Here is an 18,936-nt window from a genome sequence, read left to right on the forward strand (position 1 = left end):
TCCTTTGTGTATCGTTAAATTGGAGTAATTTCCCTGGACAAATATCAAGCTTGTCTGTCGTTATAATAACTTTTTCGTTTCTTCGTTGGAATATGTCAGACAGTATCAACTGGACATTTGATCTTCAGTGATTCTTGATCACAAAATGGCAGAAAATGATGGTGAAGGGCATTTTGGATGGGAAAACAAAACGCAATTCGGTAGCCGACCGAAAGATGGCGGACGCAGTAATAGCACAGGCTGGCATCATGATTACTGACATTAATAAGAAGAACATGAAGGCATCGATTAAGAACAAACTAAAATACTTGGGTGAACGCTTGCAACAGCTTTGTTGCTCCTGCTGGTTGCTTGGGCATGTAAGCTCCTTGTGGAGTTGAAATTGATAATTTGGCGATTAGGAATGTATGTGATCGCCAAGGAGTAATATCTGTAAGGCCTTTAGCACTTGACTGAGTCAAAATAGGCGCATTATACAATACAATGTACATATGATGGACATAAATTAAATTAAATGTATGTGTATTATTATTTTCTAAGGGAAGATTCTATACACGTATGCTAATGGCAAGTTTCAGTAATGGTTGTTGAACTGACTATGCATATTATTGTTGGCTTTGTTTTTCATGTCGCAGTTGACCAAAGACATAGATGGCTGCAATGTCCCGGCATACCTTGTGGGAGACCGGCAAATCCCCTTCTCCAGTGTCTGGCAACCTCACCAGACAGCAATGCACATTCAACTATAAACTCAGTAGTGCCAGAACCATCATAGAGTGTGCATTTGGGCAATTAAAAGGTCGTTGGCACTGCCTTGGAAAGAAGAATGAGTTGCAAATTTAATTCATCCCTCATTTGGTTTCTGCGTGCTGTGCCTTGCACAATTTCTGCATCGAACATGGTGATTTGTTCAACAGTCGAAACCTTGACTTGCCCCTTTCCTTTCCTGACTTCAAGGATCCAGTTGAACTTCTTCCATTGAACATCGCAGAACCTTGGAATCCTGAAAATGCGGACATCTTCTTGCCAACACCAGCAGAAATGCGACAGGCACTTACTGTACATCTAAGCAGGAGATAATATATATAAATTTATAAATATACACATACACACACAAAACAATTGACCTGAACAAACCCTTTTCAAGTTTAAAGATTCATATAAAAAAAAAGAAAGACAAAATACAGGTAGAGTCTTTGGGCCACCCTCATTCAATATGAAGGGTCATGACCTGATGTGGTTGTACGAGGAATGGTCCACCAAAAAAAACAAGAAAGAAAAGAAATAAAAAAAATAAAATTCTAATTTTTCCTAAGAAACAAGAGACTGTGCCAAGAGTGTTGTCATCACACTCATATCAATTGACTTTCTTTTTATTTTCCTCATTACTTTGCACAGATTGTTATCCATTTCATGTTAAGTTTGCACAGTTTATTGCTCATACAATTAACTTGTGATTCAGCCCAAGGTGATAATGGTTTCTCGTAGAGAGAGTAAGGACAGCATGGAGACAGACACTCTGAAATTCATACATATAAGTTCGTAAAAATAATGGTAATAGGACTTAGCCCATATTTGGCAAGACTAAATCTACACAGGATTTGCTATTCTCATTAAGTATGAGTTCACCTGCATTTGGCAAGAGCTTGTCAAGAGTTGATTATCTAAGGTTCATAGAAATATGTACTGCATGGAATACTTTTGGCACCCAAGTTCAGTTTGATGGTAATCAAAATTTCTGCAGTAGGTTGTATGTAATATAATACGATTAACAAATCATATCAAATTTGATATAGAAATGGTACAAGAAATTTCCAGCACCAAAATTCTTGAATAGATACAGCTGCTTTGGATTGGAAAAATTCCCTTCTTATGGGCCTCCTGGATGATATGGGCGCAGAAACAAACTTGAAACCTCAGTAATTCAGTCAGAGTTGGTAGTTTTCACTGCCATTAATTTTTTACTTGGTCCAGGTCAAGGAATGAACGTTCCTCGATGCTTTCACTTGAAGACCGTGGTGTGTGCTGTAGTGTCTGCTGAAACGGAAAATGAACATATGGCGCTGCAGTTGAAGTTGATGGTGTCGAAAAATCCAGATGTCTGCCTGGATATGGGTTTCTTGGTTGATGGGGTTGTGGCTGGAAAACATTCCCTAGCAGCTGGAGTAAGTTATTCTGGAAACTTGATTGTTGATCCAGGGCTCTTTGTCTAAATGCCCTGTCCCATTCAGAAAGCTCCTCCTCCCATCTGAAATATCGAGTTTGCAAAGCTTCCTGGCGGGCGAATAGGTGCTCCTAGGATGCTTCATCTGCCCTTTGCTGCTTTTCCCAAGTAGAAATCCATGGAGGTTTCAAACTTTGTCCCCTTCTTGGGTGGCCCTTCTGCAAAGAAAAGAACAAAGAAAATGGAGATTAAAATAGAATATTCTGCAGTATGCTGCACATGCATCAGTGCCTACAAATCTTCAACTTCATTTTTGAAAATGCATCCTTCATTTTTATTGAATGGTGCTGAAGAGTCAGAACTTCTCTATAGTCGAGAGGAATGTCTTTCAACGATTAAGTAACAAGGAAATCTATCATCATGTTCAATGCTCTAAAATAGCCAGATTTAGGCAAAAAAGGGAGTTTGTGTAATAATAACAATTAGCAGGTGGATACTTTAAAAAAAATGGAGAAGAATGTGTTCAATTTTCCCTTTGGAAATCGGAATGTACGCAATCAGATGGATTGATACTGCAAATTAATATTCCAAAACCTGCAATTTCTGCGTGTTCAGCATCTGTTTGTGGTTGTCTCGGGGCTGCCTGTGCTTGTGCTTCCTGTGGAGCATTTGCTTGAGGTCTTGGTTGTGGAGCCGCCTGTCTCACTGGTGCTTGTGGAGCCTGTGGTACTTGCGCTTCTTGCTCTTCTTCAGCAGATACATTCAAATGACCTATAAGTAATAACAAAATTGAATAAATACTAAATGAGAAATTAATACTGTAAATCAAAATAATTAGTCTCACTGAAAATGAAGAACTTAGACTACATTAAGAGGCATATTTGGATTGTTCAAGTCTGAAATCATTTGGCCTTTGATTTAGAACAAAGATTTGAGGAACATTAATTAAATTTTAGCAGTCTGTATATGGCAATTCACAATAATGTAACAGTCTTTGGCTTGGCTTCACGGACGAAGATTTATGGAGGGGTAAATGTTTACGTCAGCTGCAGGCTCGTTTGTGGCTGACAAGTCCGATGCAAGACAGGCAGACACGGTTGCAGCGGTTGTAGGGGAAAATTGGTGGGTTGGGGTTGGGTGTTGGGTTTTTCCTCCTTTGTCTTTTGTCAGTGAGGTGGGCTCTGCGGTCTTCTTCAAAGGAGGTTGCTGCCCGCCGAACTGTGAGGCGCCAAGATGCATGGTTTGAGGCGATATCAGCCCACTGGCGGTGGTCTGCTACCAAAGTACCTATCACTCCTGGGTAAAGTTTGAAAAGTTGATTTTACGGACATTACCACAGTGATTAAATATGAATACACGTGATGTCTTAAAAATCAGCAAACTTACAGGTGGGAAAAGTGTGTTTGCTTCACCACGTTGAAAAAGACTGGAATTCCTCAGGACTCGAGCATCATGAGCTTGTCCTGCCCGTCCAACGCAAATGTCTGTAAATCTGTTAAAAGAAAAGACAAGGTATTGATTGGCCTTTATATATATACCAATTAATTCACAAAGACAATTTATTTTTCTCGGTATTTTATTTTTCTTTTCATCAATGCTCATAACATTATTAACAGTACAATCAGAACTCTGTGTAGGCAAGCAGTTATCAAATTTGTTGGCAATACAAGTAATGTGAATTGAAATATTCATGAATTACTGGTAAAGTAGAAGATACAAATCATTACTTCATTTTCAATAAAGTATCTTAATAAAAAAAGGATATCATTACTTTCTGTGAAACAGAGTGAGAGTGAGAGAGAGAGAGAGCATTCTCACCGTAACCAATGATCACACACTACTTCCAATTTGATCGAATGGAAGCCCTTCCTATTCAGATAATCAGCCTGGAACTCTGCTGGTGGAGTTACATGGATTTGGGTCCCATCAATTGCTCCAGCGCATTGAGGCATTCCACGGTATACCTCAAATCCACGGAAGACAGTTCTGATGTCATCACCTGAAATAAACAAATGGTGTAAACTTTATGCATGACACATCATCAAAATAAAACATGTCTAAAGTCTAAAGAACATCAACTGAAGTGTCATACAAACATGTACATTGCACATGAACTTTTTTCTTGGCAGAACTCATTATTACAGTAGTAGATATAGACTCTAGTAATGATATAATTTTCTAATGGGCAAATGTCATAGAGGACAAGGTTTACATTAATTTTTCCACGATATCTAAATTGTCAATTTTAGTCATTTTAACTTGTACCAAACGCAAAGACGGGCTTGGTCGCAGTTACTATACAATCTAGATACAAGATTTACATAAGGTCTGGTCTAGATATTTTCTAGACACTTCTACTCCTGTGTAGATGTCTAATTCTTGGTTGGACTTGATTACTCACCTGTCGGCCATTTCACATAGTTTGGATATATGCCAGAAATGATGGCAGCAACTACTTCGTGCACAATTTTACACGCTGTCGATCGACCAATCCCGAATAGGTGCCCAATCGTGCAAAATTCACATGGGGTAGCAAGACGCCAAAGTGCCACAGCAGCACGCTTTTCCAGTGGGATCGGCTTCCGACAATTTGTATCCACTAACTCGGAGAGCTCTTTTCGGAGACTGACACACAGAAGGTCGAATGTGGCCCTGGACATACGGAAACTACGCATCCATTCCCTGTCCATGAAATGGGGAAACACACATTCCTCCCACCACGTGTGGTTGTCGGTTATAACGGAGGAATCGACGTCCACAATGCGAGACGAAGCGTAAAGCAGGCTGATTACCATAGCGGTAACATTCCTCCTCCTCCTTCGCTGACATGACTCTTCCAATTCAAGCCGTCGAATCTCCCGCAGCATGCGGCTACCTCTTCTCCTTCTCAGAGTAGATCTAGCTGGACTTGACTCCTTACTCGTCTGGGCGGCTGAGAGCAATGATGCCAAAATTCTGGCTTGGATACATATTTCATGTCTCGGTCTATTTGGCACCATCTTCATTGTTCACCTTCCCACAAGGCAGTGTGCGCACAACCTGATATGTGACCTTAAAATACGCGACTTCCTGGTCACCTCGCATCACCCCGCATCACCTCGCATCGCCCCGCATCACCGCGTATTTATCGCTCAGTGGAAACAGTTCGGGTAGTCGTAAAATACGCGGTGATGCGGGGGACAAAAATTCGCGGTGATGCGGGGTGATATGAGGTGTCCCAGTAGAAACACGCACAAAGAGACGCTACTAATCTAGCACTCCTACCAAGGAGAGAAAGAGAAGCATAAGAGAGTCCATTCAGAGATTGAGTGCTGTGGATCATGTCACCTCCTCCAATGCCGCTGCCCCCTGCACTCCCATAACCACACACCTGTCTGACTCCGTGGTCATCCATTTTGGCAGGAAGAACAGAAAATCAAAATATTATTTAAAATGGACAGACTTCAGTAGTGGGGCTGCTTCAAAGGATCTCAGTATCACATTCAAACGTAGTCAACTATATAATATTGGAAACTTGACATGCAATGTGATGTTAATCAGAAAGTCTGTCTCAGTAGGCCCTTTCATGCCAAGCCTCTGCCTGGAGGTCGGCTATAAGCACAAAGGGAAAAATATAAACACCTTTCATGGTGCAGTCCTAAAAGGCTGCTCTCGTGACACAATCATGTTGAGTGGTGCCTCGTAGTGCCTTCTGGAGCCAATGGAAGCTGGGCAACTGTTGCTGTGGCGCCACCCGTCATAAATAAGCAGCAGAGCCATGGCCATCTTCCTTACCCATAATCCCTCAGGCAGCTGGACAGTTCCAGCTGTGTGGGGGATTATGGGTAGGGGAGACGGCCATTGCTCTGCCTTGTTTTGAGCCGCTGACAAGCTGCCCCAAAGGCCGAAGCGGCTGGCAGGGCTGTCACAGCTCACACCGGCCACCCCCTGATGACCCTTGCCCTAATAGCCCCTGCTGGCCACCCATGCCCTGATGGCCCCTGCCCTGACCATCCTGACCTGACGGCCCCTGCCTTAACAGCTCCTGCAGGCCCCTCCCGATCAGATGGCCCCTGCCGACCCCCCCGCCTGACCTGGCCGCCCCTGTTCTGACTGCACCCACCAGCTGCTCTCGCCTTGACGGTCCCTGCCTGACAGCTCCCACCGACCACCCCCTCCCCAATCTGAAGGCTTCTGCTGGGTGCCCTTGCCCTGAGGGGGTCATGGAGGGAGAGGAGTGAGTGGATGGGAGAGAGAGAGAAGAGATGGGTTGCGGGCTGACGGCGTCATCACAGCATCGTCAGCCCACCCCTAGTCAGCACAGCGCTCTGCTGATTATCCTTTCCAAGAGGGATTGCAGTTGGTGCCTTGGAGCCAGCGACGGAGCATTCATAGAGGTAAGTCTCCCGATGTACGGGCGGAGAATCTCTGTCTTTACAGTTGGGCTTTTTCACTGTTAGGAAAGGGCCAAGTGATGTTGGTTTTCAATTAAATACTGCGCAGGACACGAAGAAGAAATCACATACTCTTATTGAAGTAACATGAGATTTTTTTACTCTTTCTCCCCAAAGAGGTCAGCTACACCGCCAACAATTCAGTTCTCGACACTACCCAATAAAGGGTTCTGACTCAACTATTCTTTTCCTACCACTGATACCACTCAACCTACTGTTCGTCCAGCAGAATGTGTTGAGCGAGTAGACCAGGGGTTTCTGTAGTTAAATGAGAATCAGTGAAAACTGCAATGTTGAAAACCTGAAATAAAATCAATGTTGGACAAACTCAGATCAGGCAGCATCTGAAAGAGAAACAATCAACATTTCAGGTCTGCAACCCTTCATCAGCATTTTTTGAGTTTTGTTTCACCACAAAGTCAAAGGTTTGATCCAGGAACATTGTTCTCAGAAATTGAGAGGAAATGACGTGCAAAATTCTAAGGACTTTACATAAATGCCCTGCAAGAGAAGTTACTGCCAATTCAGTATTTCCTGCTCTGGTTTTCAGTTCTACCATTCCCCCTTACAGTCATTATATGATGTGGCTTCTTCTTTCTGATACAAGAGAATCTTCAGAAAATAAAAAGATCTGGACCAACTAATAAGTTTACATCCCATGGGAAGCATAGCACAAACCCAGAGTGAGATCCAATTTAGTTTTCACCATAAATGTTACACTGTGCTTACACAGTAAGTGGATGGAAATGCAAAATGCAACCTGGCCACCAGTTTTTCCAAACTCATTCCAAGAAGATAACTTCCGGGTCCTGCTGCCATGCGCAACATTCCCCCCTTCAACCAAAATTTACTAAAATAATTCAGCTGGTAATTCATCTTCCATTTCACTTCCAATGGACCACAGATTTACCAGTCAACAAAATATTGTTTCATACTGAAGGAGGAAACACATTGTTTATTTCAAATGCGAATAACTTAGAGGGTTTATTGAAATATGCATTTGAGTGACAGTTACAACACATCAAAATAAAATGAGCTTTGAAATGTTCCCATTCATTTCTAAAAGGTAGCTCTCAGTCTAGTTGATTCAAATTAGAGAACTCATCTAAAGACCTGCCAGAGATTCCACCTACCTCATAGGTAGACCTAAAGTTGCTCATGGCAGTATTTCAAAGGGAAGAAAAATAATCATTCTTACTGGTGCTATTTGCGAGGATAAATATTAACCAGGATGCTAATATTTCATGTACAAAATTATGAGGGGAAGAGACAGAATAAATACAAATAGACTTTTTCCACTGAGGTTAAGTGAGATACAAACCAGTCGACACTGGTTAAAAATGAAAGACGAAAAACTTAGGGGGAACATTAGGGAGAAAGTCCTCACACAGAGAGTGGAACAAGCTGCCAGCTGAGGTGGTGAATGCAGCTTAGTTTTAACATTTAAGAAAAATTGGGACAGGTACATGGAAGGGAGGGCTATGGACTGGGTGCAAATCAGAGGGACGAGGAAGAATAATAGTTCAGCATAGATTGGAAGTGCTGAAGGGCCCATTTTCTATGCTGTAATGTTCTATGGTTGAAGCCTAGTGTTGTCCCAGCACTTAGCTAGGCCAAGAAAGATCAAGGGGTGGCACAGTTAGTGTAGCAGTTAACGCAATGCTGTTACAATGTCAGCGATTGGAACCGTGGTTCAAATCCCACACTGTGGGATCCCCAGGGCTCCATTTTCCTCCCATTTTTCAAATTGTACTGGGGGTTGTAGGTCAATTAGGTGGGACGGGCTTTTGGGCTGAAAGGGCCTATTACCATGCTGTATGTCTAAATTAAAATATTTTTAAAATATAGTGTCTGAAGAGTATTGTAAATTTGAGGAACCCCTTCCCCTATCCCTGCCAGGGAACACCTCTGATGTATTTAAATATCTGGACAAATTACAGAACCATGATGGGGATAGAGGTGTAATAATCGTGCTGCCTATGAAAGTACAAAAATACACAGCAGAATCACAAAATACAAGACACAGATTTTATTTGAGTCATGCCAGCGGGAATGAGCAGCATCAATGTCAGGTAGCCAGTGCTTCCCTGGTTAATACCAGATTCTCATTCGAAGGTTACAGCAGGGGTTTACAAATTGGATTGTAATCTGCCAGTTTGGCAGGTTTTCCGCTCATGCACAGGCCAATGAGTGGGTAGAATTTTTTAAAAACTACACAGGTAAGCAAACCACCTCAGAGGTGGATTGCCAGCCCATGTACCGCACCGTGTAGCTACTGCGAGTCAATTTGTAAGTGATCTTGGCTGCCCGGTTAGAAAATGACATCAGTGCTTACATGCTATTGTTGTCTTCCTTACCCCTAATCACCCACACTGCTGGTACACCAGAGCGGTTCCAGCAGCCTGGGGAATTATGGGTAGAAGGATGGCCATTGCTCCTGCCCCAACTCCATTCCCGATGGCCCACTCCGCTTCCTGCCAGCCTGACAGAATTCACCCGGCGGCCCGACAGCGTTCCTCCCCAACCCCGACAGCGGTTTCCCCTGGCCCTGACTCCACATTCCTCTTCATGGCCCCAACAACATTCTGACTCTGCACTTGCCCCAGCCCCAACAGCGCCCCTCCGCCCCTGCCCCAATTCCGTCCCTGCCCCAGCCACTTCCCTTTTGGAAGCCAACACCACGTCACCGAAGGGGCAGGAGCATTCTTAAATTTCCCAGTCACCATTCAACCAGGCAATTTAAGGTGCAGTGTGTAAAGGGCTGCAGGGGCCCACTACAAGTTTGTAAATGCCTAGTTAGAAGGTACAGTATATGACAAGTTTTATCAGTCATCAACCTCTTAAAAATTGATAAGCAGATCTCTTAAAATTTGTTTGAGGTACTTTATTTCATATCTTAGCTTAACACATTTCAGGGTGTACTTTCTTAAGAAATGGAAATGATTGACTTCAAATAATTATTCACATGAACAAATCAATTCAAATAGATTTCATTTCTTACATACAAATGAGTTGATCTCTGGAAGGTTCATAACTTTAACATCCACATTTTGTATACCTGAGATTTAGACTTTAATTTATCACATAAATTTATCAGTCTGGGGAAATAATTGAAACTCAAAGGAAAGGAAACATTTGCTCAACTTCAAAGGGAAAGATATGGCCTCTGTAGTCTTCTTGATAGATTGTTATCAGTCAGTCATTAATCAAATAGGAACAGGTTCTGTCAGATCACATAAATTCCTGTAAACTTGTTGAAGAATTCATTTAGGAAGTGGCTTTGGAAGTTAATTTAAATGCTAATTTAGCTTGGCCATGTTAGAAATAGAAGTACCTTTAAAGAAATTGCTCGAGACAAAAATTGAGAACAAAGAACATTTATTACAGCAACAATGCAAAGTTGGGTGCTTCCCCTTACCCTGGGAATACACACATACACTGGGGCTCACCCAACTTTTATACAGTTGATTTCAGTATAGGAATACCCTCCCCCTTACATTCTTCTGCCTCCTGCTGGAGAGGTTTGGCATTAGGCAATCCTTCCTGCCTACGTGCAATTTCAGTATACTTGGAGGACCAGGGGGTATCCTGTCGGTGTCCCTTCATGTTATTGTCCTTATTCACACCTTCCTGATTCTTGGGGCTACAGTCTCTTGGTATGCAGAGTTGGCTCATCCTGTCTAGGGTTGGCTAATTTAATATGTATAAATCTGAGTAAGGTTAGATAATTAGATATGTAGGACTTAGGAGACCCTTATCTGATCCAGACTACCTCAACTTCCTACATTCTATTGTTCCTTACCACTCCTTATGCAAAGAGTAGTTCACGGACAAGTTTCTCTTGTGTCTTGGTGTGAGCTTGCAGGCGCCTCAGATTGAAGAGACTGCCATCCGTGCGGTACCGGATGTAAACAGCGTCTTCATTGTTGGGGTCTTTCATGGCTTGGTTCAGCATCATGCTGAAGAAGATTGAAAAGAGGGTTGGTGCGAGAACACAGCCTTGCTTCACGCCATTGTTAATGGAGAAGGGTTCAGAGAGCTCATTGCTGTATCTGACCCGACCTTGTTGGTTTTCGTGCAGTTGGATAATCATGTTGAGGAACTTTGGGGGACATCCGATGCGCTCCAGTATTTGCCAAAGCCCTTTCCTGCTCACGGTGTCGAAGGCTTTGGTGAGGTCAACAAAGGTGATGTAGAGTCCTTTGTTTTGTTCTCTGCACTTTTCTTTGCAGATGATGCCGCTTTAGTTGCCCATTCAGAGCCAGCTCTTCAGCGCTTGACGTCCTGCTTTGCGGAAACTGCCAAAATGTTTGGCCTGGAAGTCAGCCTGAAGAAAACTGAGGTCCTCCATCAGCCAGCTCCCCACCATGACTACCAGCCCCCCCACATCTCCATCGGGCACACAAAACTCAAAACGGTCAACCAGTTTACCTATCTCGGCTGCACCATTTCATCAGATGCAAGGATCGACAATGAGATAGACAACAGACTCGCCAAGGCAAATAGCGCCTTTGGAAGACTACACAAAAGAGTCTGGAAAAACAACCAACTGAAAAACCTCACAAAGATAAGCGTATACAGAGCCGTTGTCATACCCACACTCCTGTTCGGCTCCGAATCATGGGTCCTCTACCGGCACCACCTACGGCTCCTAGAACGCTTCCACCAGCGTTGTCTCCGCTCCATCCTCAACATCCATTGGAGCGCTCACACCCCTAACGTCGAGGTACTCGAGATGGCAGAGGTCGACAGCATCGAGTCCACGCTGCTGAAGATCCAGCTGCGCTGGATGGGTCACGTCTCCAGAATGGAGGACCATCGCCTTCCCAAGATCGTATTATATGGCGAGCTCTCCACTGGCCACCGTGACAGAGGTGCACCAAAGAAAAGGTACAAGGACTGCCTAAAGAAATCTCTTGGTGCCTGCCACATTGACCACCGCCAGTGGGCTGATAACGCCTCAAACCGTGCATCTTGGCGCCTCACAGTTTGGCGGGCAGCAGCCTCCTTTGAAGAAGACCGCAGAGCCCACCTCACTGACAAAAGGCAAAGGAGGAAAAACCCAACACCCAACCCCAACCAACCAATTTTCCCTTGCAACCGCTGCAATCGTGTCTGCCTGTCCCGCATCGGACTAGTCAGCCACAAACGAGCCTGCAGCTGACGTGGACTTTTTTACCCCCTCCATAAATCTTCGTCCGCGAAGCCAAGCCAAAGAAGAAGAAAAGAACCACTCCTTATCTTAGTCTTATGGTTGCTCTTGTCACAAAGAGTAGAAGATTCTTATGTTAATCGTGCTGACTCTGCTTTCCTGCATCCTAATCCCCAAGCTCATCCTGTTTGTACTGGTTACAGCCATTAACTGATGTATGAATTTTAGTTTCCTTCATGTACATAATTTTAGATCAGTTTTCCCATCTCTCACAGCCAGAAAAAACTCAAGAGTCTGCTTTGAGTGAACATGTGGTTTTTCCTAACACAGGTTTTAGCTAGGGAATTCTGTATTTAATAAAAACAAAATTAGTGGTGCTTTTTCTCATAACTGTCATGTCTGGGCATCATAAAAATGCAAATGTTAACAGAGGCTGTCTGAAAAAAGTAATTAAAAATCTGAAAACTCCAATACAAATACAGAAATGTAGATAATGAGCGGAGCCACATTGTAACCACACTTTGAGCATGCTCTATTCTGTCTATTAGCACACTACACCATAACTTTAACCAATACTCTCCTGGATTTTACATTCTACCAGCTTTTCCACTTTCTTATACTCCCAGATGCCTGAACGGACCATCTCCCAGTCTAACCAAAAATTGTGGAACACATTGTACTAAAATGTCTGCAGAAGCTGTGATCATAGTGTAATGCACAAAAATGCTGAAGAAACTCAGCAGGTCACGCAGCAACAGTAGGAAGCAAACATATATACAGCATAACCAACATTTTGGGCCCATCCTTGGTATGAATCAAAACCAGACAGGTACTTGAATAAAAATGGGGGAAGGGTGAGGACGGAAGGGGCAAGAGGTTACAGGTGGATACGGGGCAGAAGAGACAAGGGGCAAGAGAATGGATAGGAGGAAGGGTAGTGTCGGACTCTGGCTTTACCCTACCCTTAATTTAGTCTATGTGTCGTCTGAGTCCAGCGTGTTCTTTAGAATGAAGTGATAGGAGAAGGTATTCGGTTCAACAATCAGTTTATTACACAGCACAAGAATAAAGCTTAACAGAGCTCTAGGTCAGTCGTTAGTTCATAGGTCACCTGCACAGTGAGCTATTCCCCAAGACTGACCCCTATTGTCCAGTCTGCTCAGTTTATATAGATCCAAATTACCATACAGAACAAAAGTTGGCTTTCTTTGCTAGATTTCTTACATAAAATATATCACCAGCAATTTCATATTCTACAGTTTATCTCGGGTGTAGATCTCTTACCTTAAACCCTCAAGATCAGACCATCCTATTGCTTTGAACAGAAATCAATTCCTACCCCAGATATTTCCAATCCTCATTCTGTTCCTGTCTGGCCAATTTCTGCTGTTCTCTTTAACACCTCCTCATACCTTAATCTTCTTCCTAGACTGGCTTTCCATTCCCTTTGTTTCTTACAGGATACTCTTTGTTCTGGTCTGGCCTGTGTCTCCTGCGCTACTCAACCCCTCCTTCAGTTTGAGCATTCCTCCTAAATCGTTTCATCCATTTCCTCTCCCTTGTATTTTGGGAGCAGATAATTCTACCCCTACTGGACTCAGCCAACTCTGCTCCATGCTGTGATTGCCACTTAATTACATTCTTCTTTTCCCTTAACCATGAAGTAAATATAAAATTGTTACATAGTCATATATTCCATGATATTTTAACCCCTAGATTCCACCAGTCTTCTTTGGCTTGGCTTCGCGGACGAAGATTTATGGAGGGGGTAAAAAGTCCACGTCAGCTGCAGGCTCGTTTGTGGCTGACAAGTCCGATGCGGGACAGGCAGACACGGTTGCAGCGGTTGCAGGGGAAAATTGGTTGGTTGGGGTTGGGTGTTGGGTTTTTCCTCCTTTGCCTTTTGTCAGTGAGGTGGGCTCTGCGGTCTTCTTCAAAGGAGGTTGCTGCCCGCCAAACTGTGAGGCGCCAAGATGCACGTTTTTTTTTTTTTTTAATTTTTTTATTTTTCACACCATAAATCACATTAGCCATGATATACACTATTTCTTTTCACACATATACAGTGACTTTTTCTCCCCCCCCCTTTCCTCCCAAACCATCCCCCCACCCCCCCTCTCATCCATTTTAGGTATACAATCTAGGTTGCATTAAGCCAGTCAGACAATGTTGTCATTCAACAAAATTACACCAGAAATTCTACTGAGTCCATTCTTTTCTTTCCTTCTCCTTCCATCAACTTAGGTAATGTTTGTCCCCGGTAGGTTTTCGCTATTGTATTTAATGTAAGGCTCCTATACTTGTTCGAATATTTCAATATTATTTCTTAACCAATATGTTATTTTTTCTAATGGAATACATTTATTCATTTAAATTTGGTAGTTTCTTCCTTTTAATTTGGTTATGTGTTCCATTAATATTTAAAGACATATAGTTCAGCGTAGCCCTTTTATATTTTGTTTATCTTCTCTTTCCGTTTTTCCATCATTACCTTTCCTCCTTTTCCATTTCTGTTTTCTTATTTTCAACTCTTTATAAGACAACATTCCTACAACATCTAACATTTTCCTTATTCTCCTATTTCTATCTTATTTATCCCCAATCTCCCCTTCACCTCCTGAGTTGTCCTTTATCCCTTGTCGGACAACCACATCTCCCCTCTCCATTTGGATTTGCGAATCCACTCGCAAGCGTCAACTGATTTTGCAGTGACCGCTATTTCCCCCCACCCCGCCTCCCCCAGAAAAGATTTCACTTTTCATATGTCACAAAGGTCCCTCTTTTAATTCCCTCCTTATTCTCTCTATTCCATTACCTTCCCTTATTAATTCTTGTCTATACTATCTATATTTTCCTCTAAGTACAGATACATTCATGTATGCTCATTGTCTCTATTCACTCTTATACCTCTTTACCTGCATACATATCAATCGTGATCATTTTTACTCTCATTACCCGTCTTCATCCCTCAGTCTATTTTTGTCTTTACCCACATACATATCAGTCGTGATCATTTTAACTCTCATTACCCGTCTTCCTCCCTCAGTCTATTTTTGTAATTGTTCTGCAAATTTTCGTGCTTCTTCTGGATCTGAGAATAGTCTGTTTTGTTGTCCTGGAATAAATATTTTCAATACCGCTGGATGCTTTAGTATAAATTTATACCCTTTCTTCCATAAAATCGCCTTTGCTGTATTGAACTCTTTTCTCTTCTTTAGGAGTTCAAAACTTATATCTGGATAAATGAAGATTTTTTGCCCTTTATACTCCAGTGGTTTGTTGCCCTCTCTTACTTTTTCCATTGTCTTCTCCAGTACCTTTTCTCTTGTAGTATATCTTAGGAATTTTACTACAATAGATCTTGGTTTTTGTTGTGGTTGTGGTTTAGAGGCCAATACTCTATGTGCCCTTTCTATTTCCATTTCATGCTGTAGTTCTGGACATCCTAGGGTCTTAGGGATCCACTCTTTTATAAACTCCCTCATATTCTTGCCTTCTTCATCTTCCTTAAGGCCCACTATCTTTATGTTATTTCTTCTGTTATGGTTTTCCATTGTATCTATTTTTTGAGCTAGTAGTTCTTGTGTCTCTTTAGTTTTTTTATTAGATTTCTCCAATTTCTTTTTTAAGTCTTCTACCTCCATTTCTGCTGCTACTGCCCGCTCTTCCATCTTGTCCATTTTTTTTCCCATTTCTGTTAAGGTCATCTCCATTTTAATTATTTTCTCCTCTGTGTTGTTTATTCTTTTTCTTAAATCCTTAAATTCCTGTGTTTGCCATTCTTTAAATGACTCCATGTATCCTTTAATAAGAGCAAGTGTATCCTTTACCTTGCCTATCTTTTCTTCTTCTATTTCACCATACTCTTCCTCTTCTTCTTCCTCTGGGTTGACCATCTGTTGTTTCTTTGTTGCCCTTTCCTCCTCTTCTATCTTGTTTCTATTGTCTTCTGTGGTCTCTTCTTGCTGCAGGTGTTCTGCAGCTGTCGTTGCCGGCTGTGGAGATCGACTCCCCAGCTGGTCCCCCCTCCCGTCGGTGTGTTTTTTTGCATGCGCGGTTGCGCACTTTTGCTTGGCTCTGCGAGCCATTTTTGTAGTCCATTATTTACCGACCTGAGGGAGCGGGTTTCTCTCTCCGCAGCGGGCCTCTTCGGACAGGTAAGGCCTTCACCTTTTTCCTCCTTTGTCTTCTCTTCCTCTCTTCTTACCGTTGCTTTCGACTTTTCTTTTTTTGTCGCCATCTTCTTTCCACCTTTATACTCACTTTTCTGTAACTTTTATTTCTGTGCCTTTGTGTTTTCTCTTGTTTTTCCCGACTTTTCTGGAGAGGGCTGGAGTTCACCGTCCGGCCACTACTCCATCGCGTGACTCCTCCAAGATGCACGGTTTGAGGCGTTATCAGCCCACTGACGGTGGTCAATGTGGCAGGCACCAAGAGATTTCTTTAGGCAGTCCTTGTACCTTTTCTTTGGTGCACCTCTGTCACGGTGGCCAGTGGAGAGCTCGCCATATAACACGATCTTGGGAAGGCGATGGTCCTCCATTCTGGAGACGTGACCCATCCAGCGCAGCTGGATCTTCAGCAGCGTGGACTCGATGCTGTCGACCTCTGCCATCTCGAGTACTTCGACGTTAGGGATGAAAGCGCTCCAATGGATGTCATATCACATGAAATTGCTCTTGCCTGCTGTAAGGCAGACAGATTCACCATTGGGATAAATTGCCTGAAGCACCTCTTACAGTCAGAGAAAGGAGAGTCCCCCCTGTCGGACTCTGGCTTTACCTTACTCTTAATTTAGTCTATGTGTAGTCTGAGTCCAGCGTGTTCTTTGAATGAAGTGATAGGAGAAGGTATTCGGTTCAACAGTCAATTTATTACACAGCACAAGAATAAAACTTAACAGAGCTCTGGGTCAGTCGTTAGTTCATAGGTCACCTGCACAGTGAGCTATTCCCCAAGACTGACCCCTATTGTCCAGTTGGCTCAGTTTATATAGATCAACCTTATCATACAGAACAAAAGTTGGCTTCCTTTGCTAGATTTCATTATCATACAGAACAAAAGTTGTCTTCCTTTGCTAGATCTTTTTTCATAAGGGTTATCACAAGTCATCTCCTGTTTTGCAGATATCTGGGGTGTAGCACTCCCATCTTAATCCTCCAAGCCAGACTATCCTGTTGATTGGATCAGAAATTAATTCATCCCCAGATATTTCTAATCACCATTCTGTCCCTGTCTGGCCAATTTCTGCTGTTCTCTTTAACACCTCCTCATGCCTTAATCTTCCTCCTAGACTGGTTTTCCATTCCCTTTGTTTCTTGCAGGCCATTCTTTGTTCTGGTCTGGCCTGTGTCTCCTGTGCTACTCACCACCTCCTTCAGTTTGAGCATTCCTCCTAAATCGTTTTATGCATTTCCTCTCCCTGTAGTTTGGGAGCAGACAATTTTGCTCAGCCAACTTTGCTCCATGCTGTGATTGCCACTTAATCGCATTCCTCTTTTTCCCTGAAACATGCAGTCAATATAAACTTATTAATTAATCATTTCTTTCATAATGTTTTAACCCCTAGATTCCAACAGTCCCCCTTTTGGTCTCATGAAAATGAGACCAACCACCAGTTAACTTATGGGACCAAGACCTCAGGAGTTTTTGCAAGGACCGGCATCTCCAACCCCTTGTTAAACATAACCTCACAAACTTGGCCATTATGAACACACTTCAGTCCAGTGGGGGCCCCAACACTGTGTTCAGGAACGTCAGTCCAATCCACAAAGTACTGTTTCGGTTCGTTATGGGCCTCCCAGGCTGACCACAAACACTTTGTACAGTTGTTTCCTTCTCCAGATGCTTCAAGGGCTAGGAACAACATCACCCATAGTCCCCACATAGTGTCCATCACAGTCCCCTAAATTCTGTTGACTTCAATATAGAAATATCACTTCAAATACTGAAATACAGTCACCGTAATCCAATAGTCTCTTTAAAGGGACCCGTTCAAAAAGTTCTTAGTCCGTAGTTGCTTCACAGGTTCTCAGTCACCTCCGTTCGAATCTGTTCCAGTGTCCGTGTAGGTGGGTCCGTTGCTGTTCACTGACTCCAATGATACCACGTCTCGCCTTTTCCCTGTAGTCAAACCGCGTGGGACGTCCTCTCCACCACTCTGTAGGGTCCTGTCCACCTGGGCTCCGACCATTTTCTCTTGATGACCTTTAGCAGATCCCACTCCGCGACTGATGGTATCGGTGTTTCCCCTTTTCTGTTGGGACTTGTGACCTGTTGTGAAAAATCTGACACCAGAGCCGTTAGTTTATCATAATAAAGCTTGCATCCCATTGAACTTACCTCATTCTTCGTAGTCTGAATTCCTGCTCCCGGTCCCGGAAACTGATGCCCCGTTTGTAGTTCATATGGAGTAAATCCTGTCACAGAACTTACCGAATTCCTTATTGACATTAATGCCAGGGGCAACGCATCCACCCAATTTAGTTTGGTCCGTGCCCGTACTTTCCCGATCTTACCTTTTATTGTTTGTTCATCCTCTCCACTTTCCCTTGGGATTGTGGATTGTACACCGTTCCAAAGGCATGTTTCAATCCCAACATTGCTTCTACCTCCTGTAGATCGTTATTCTTAAAATGACTTCCATTATCGGACCTAATTTTTCTAGGAAATCCATGTCTCGGAATAAGCTGGTTGATCAGGAATTTACATACCGTCCTTGCATCTTCTCTTTTGGCAGGGATTGCCTCCGGCCACCCTGTGAACACATCTACTGCTACTAAGAGGTATCGATAGCCACTTACCCTCTCAATCATGTCCGTATAATCAAGTACGATTTCCTGCCCTGGTAACTTAGGTAACGGGAATTGTCCTTCATGTGGCTTTACAGTCGCCTTGACATTGAAAGTTATACATACCTCACACTCTCTAATATGGTTCTCCACCATCGCCGGCAGGAAGGGTGCCACCAATGTATCAAGTACCTTATCATCTGGTCTTCCACAGTGTGTTAGCCCATGCGCCTCCTCGAGGAGGGGTTTCATGAGTCCAGATGGTAAAACTGGCCTCCCGTCTATCGATCTCCATAGACCTTGATCCTCGGTTTCCCCCCTTTCCTCCCATACCATCCTTTCCTGAGGTGATGGCTTTGCTTGTTCCTGTATTATTACTTCTACCCTACAAGGTGA

General features: G+C 43.1%; 1 protein-coding gene across 3 annotated transcripts in view; it reads right to left on the reverse strand.

The window, feature by feature from the left end:
• Positions 1-1,357: 1,357 nt before the first annotated feature.
• LOC138741586 (uncharacterized) overlaps positions 1,358-18,936 on the reverse strand; it is a 77,809-nt gene continuing 60,230 nt past the window's right edge. For all 3 annotated transcript variants that reach the window (XR_011343586.1, XR_011343587.1, XM_069895878.1), the window contains 4 exons: positions 3,983-4,163; positions 3,551-3,656; positions 2,759-2,935; positions 1,358-2,382 (listed from right to left, as the gene is read on the reverse strand). Coding sequence is in view for 1 of the 3 variants with exons in the window: in XM_069895878.1 (XP_069751979.1) it covers positions 2,927-2,935; positions 3,551-3,656; positions 3,983-4,163 (296 nt within the window). In the remaining 2 variants the exon portion in view is untranslated. The remainder of the gene's footprint in view (positions 2,383-2,758; positions 2,936-3,550; positions 3,657-3,982; positions 4,164-18,936) is intronic.

The sequence above is a fragment of the Narcine bancroftii genome, chromosome 1 (assembly GCF_036971445.1).
Source record: "Narcine bancroftii isolate sNarBan1 chromosome 1, sNarBan1.hap1, whole genome shotgun sequence".
NCBI lineage: Eukaryota > Metazoa > Chordata > Chondrichthyes > Torpediniformes > Narcinidae > Narcine > Narcine bancroftii.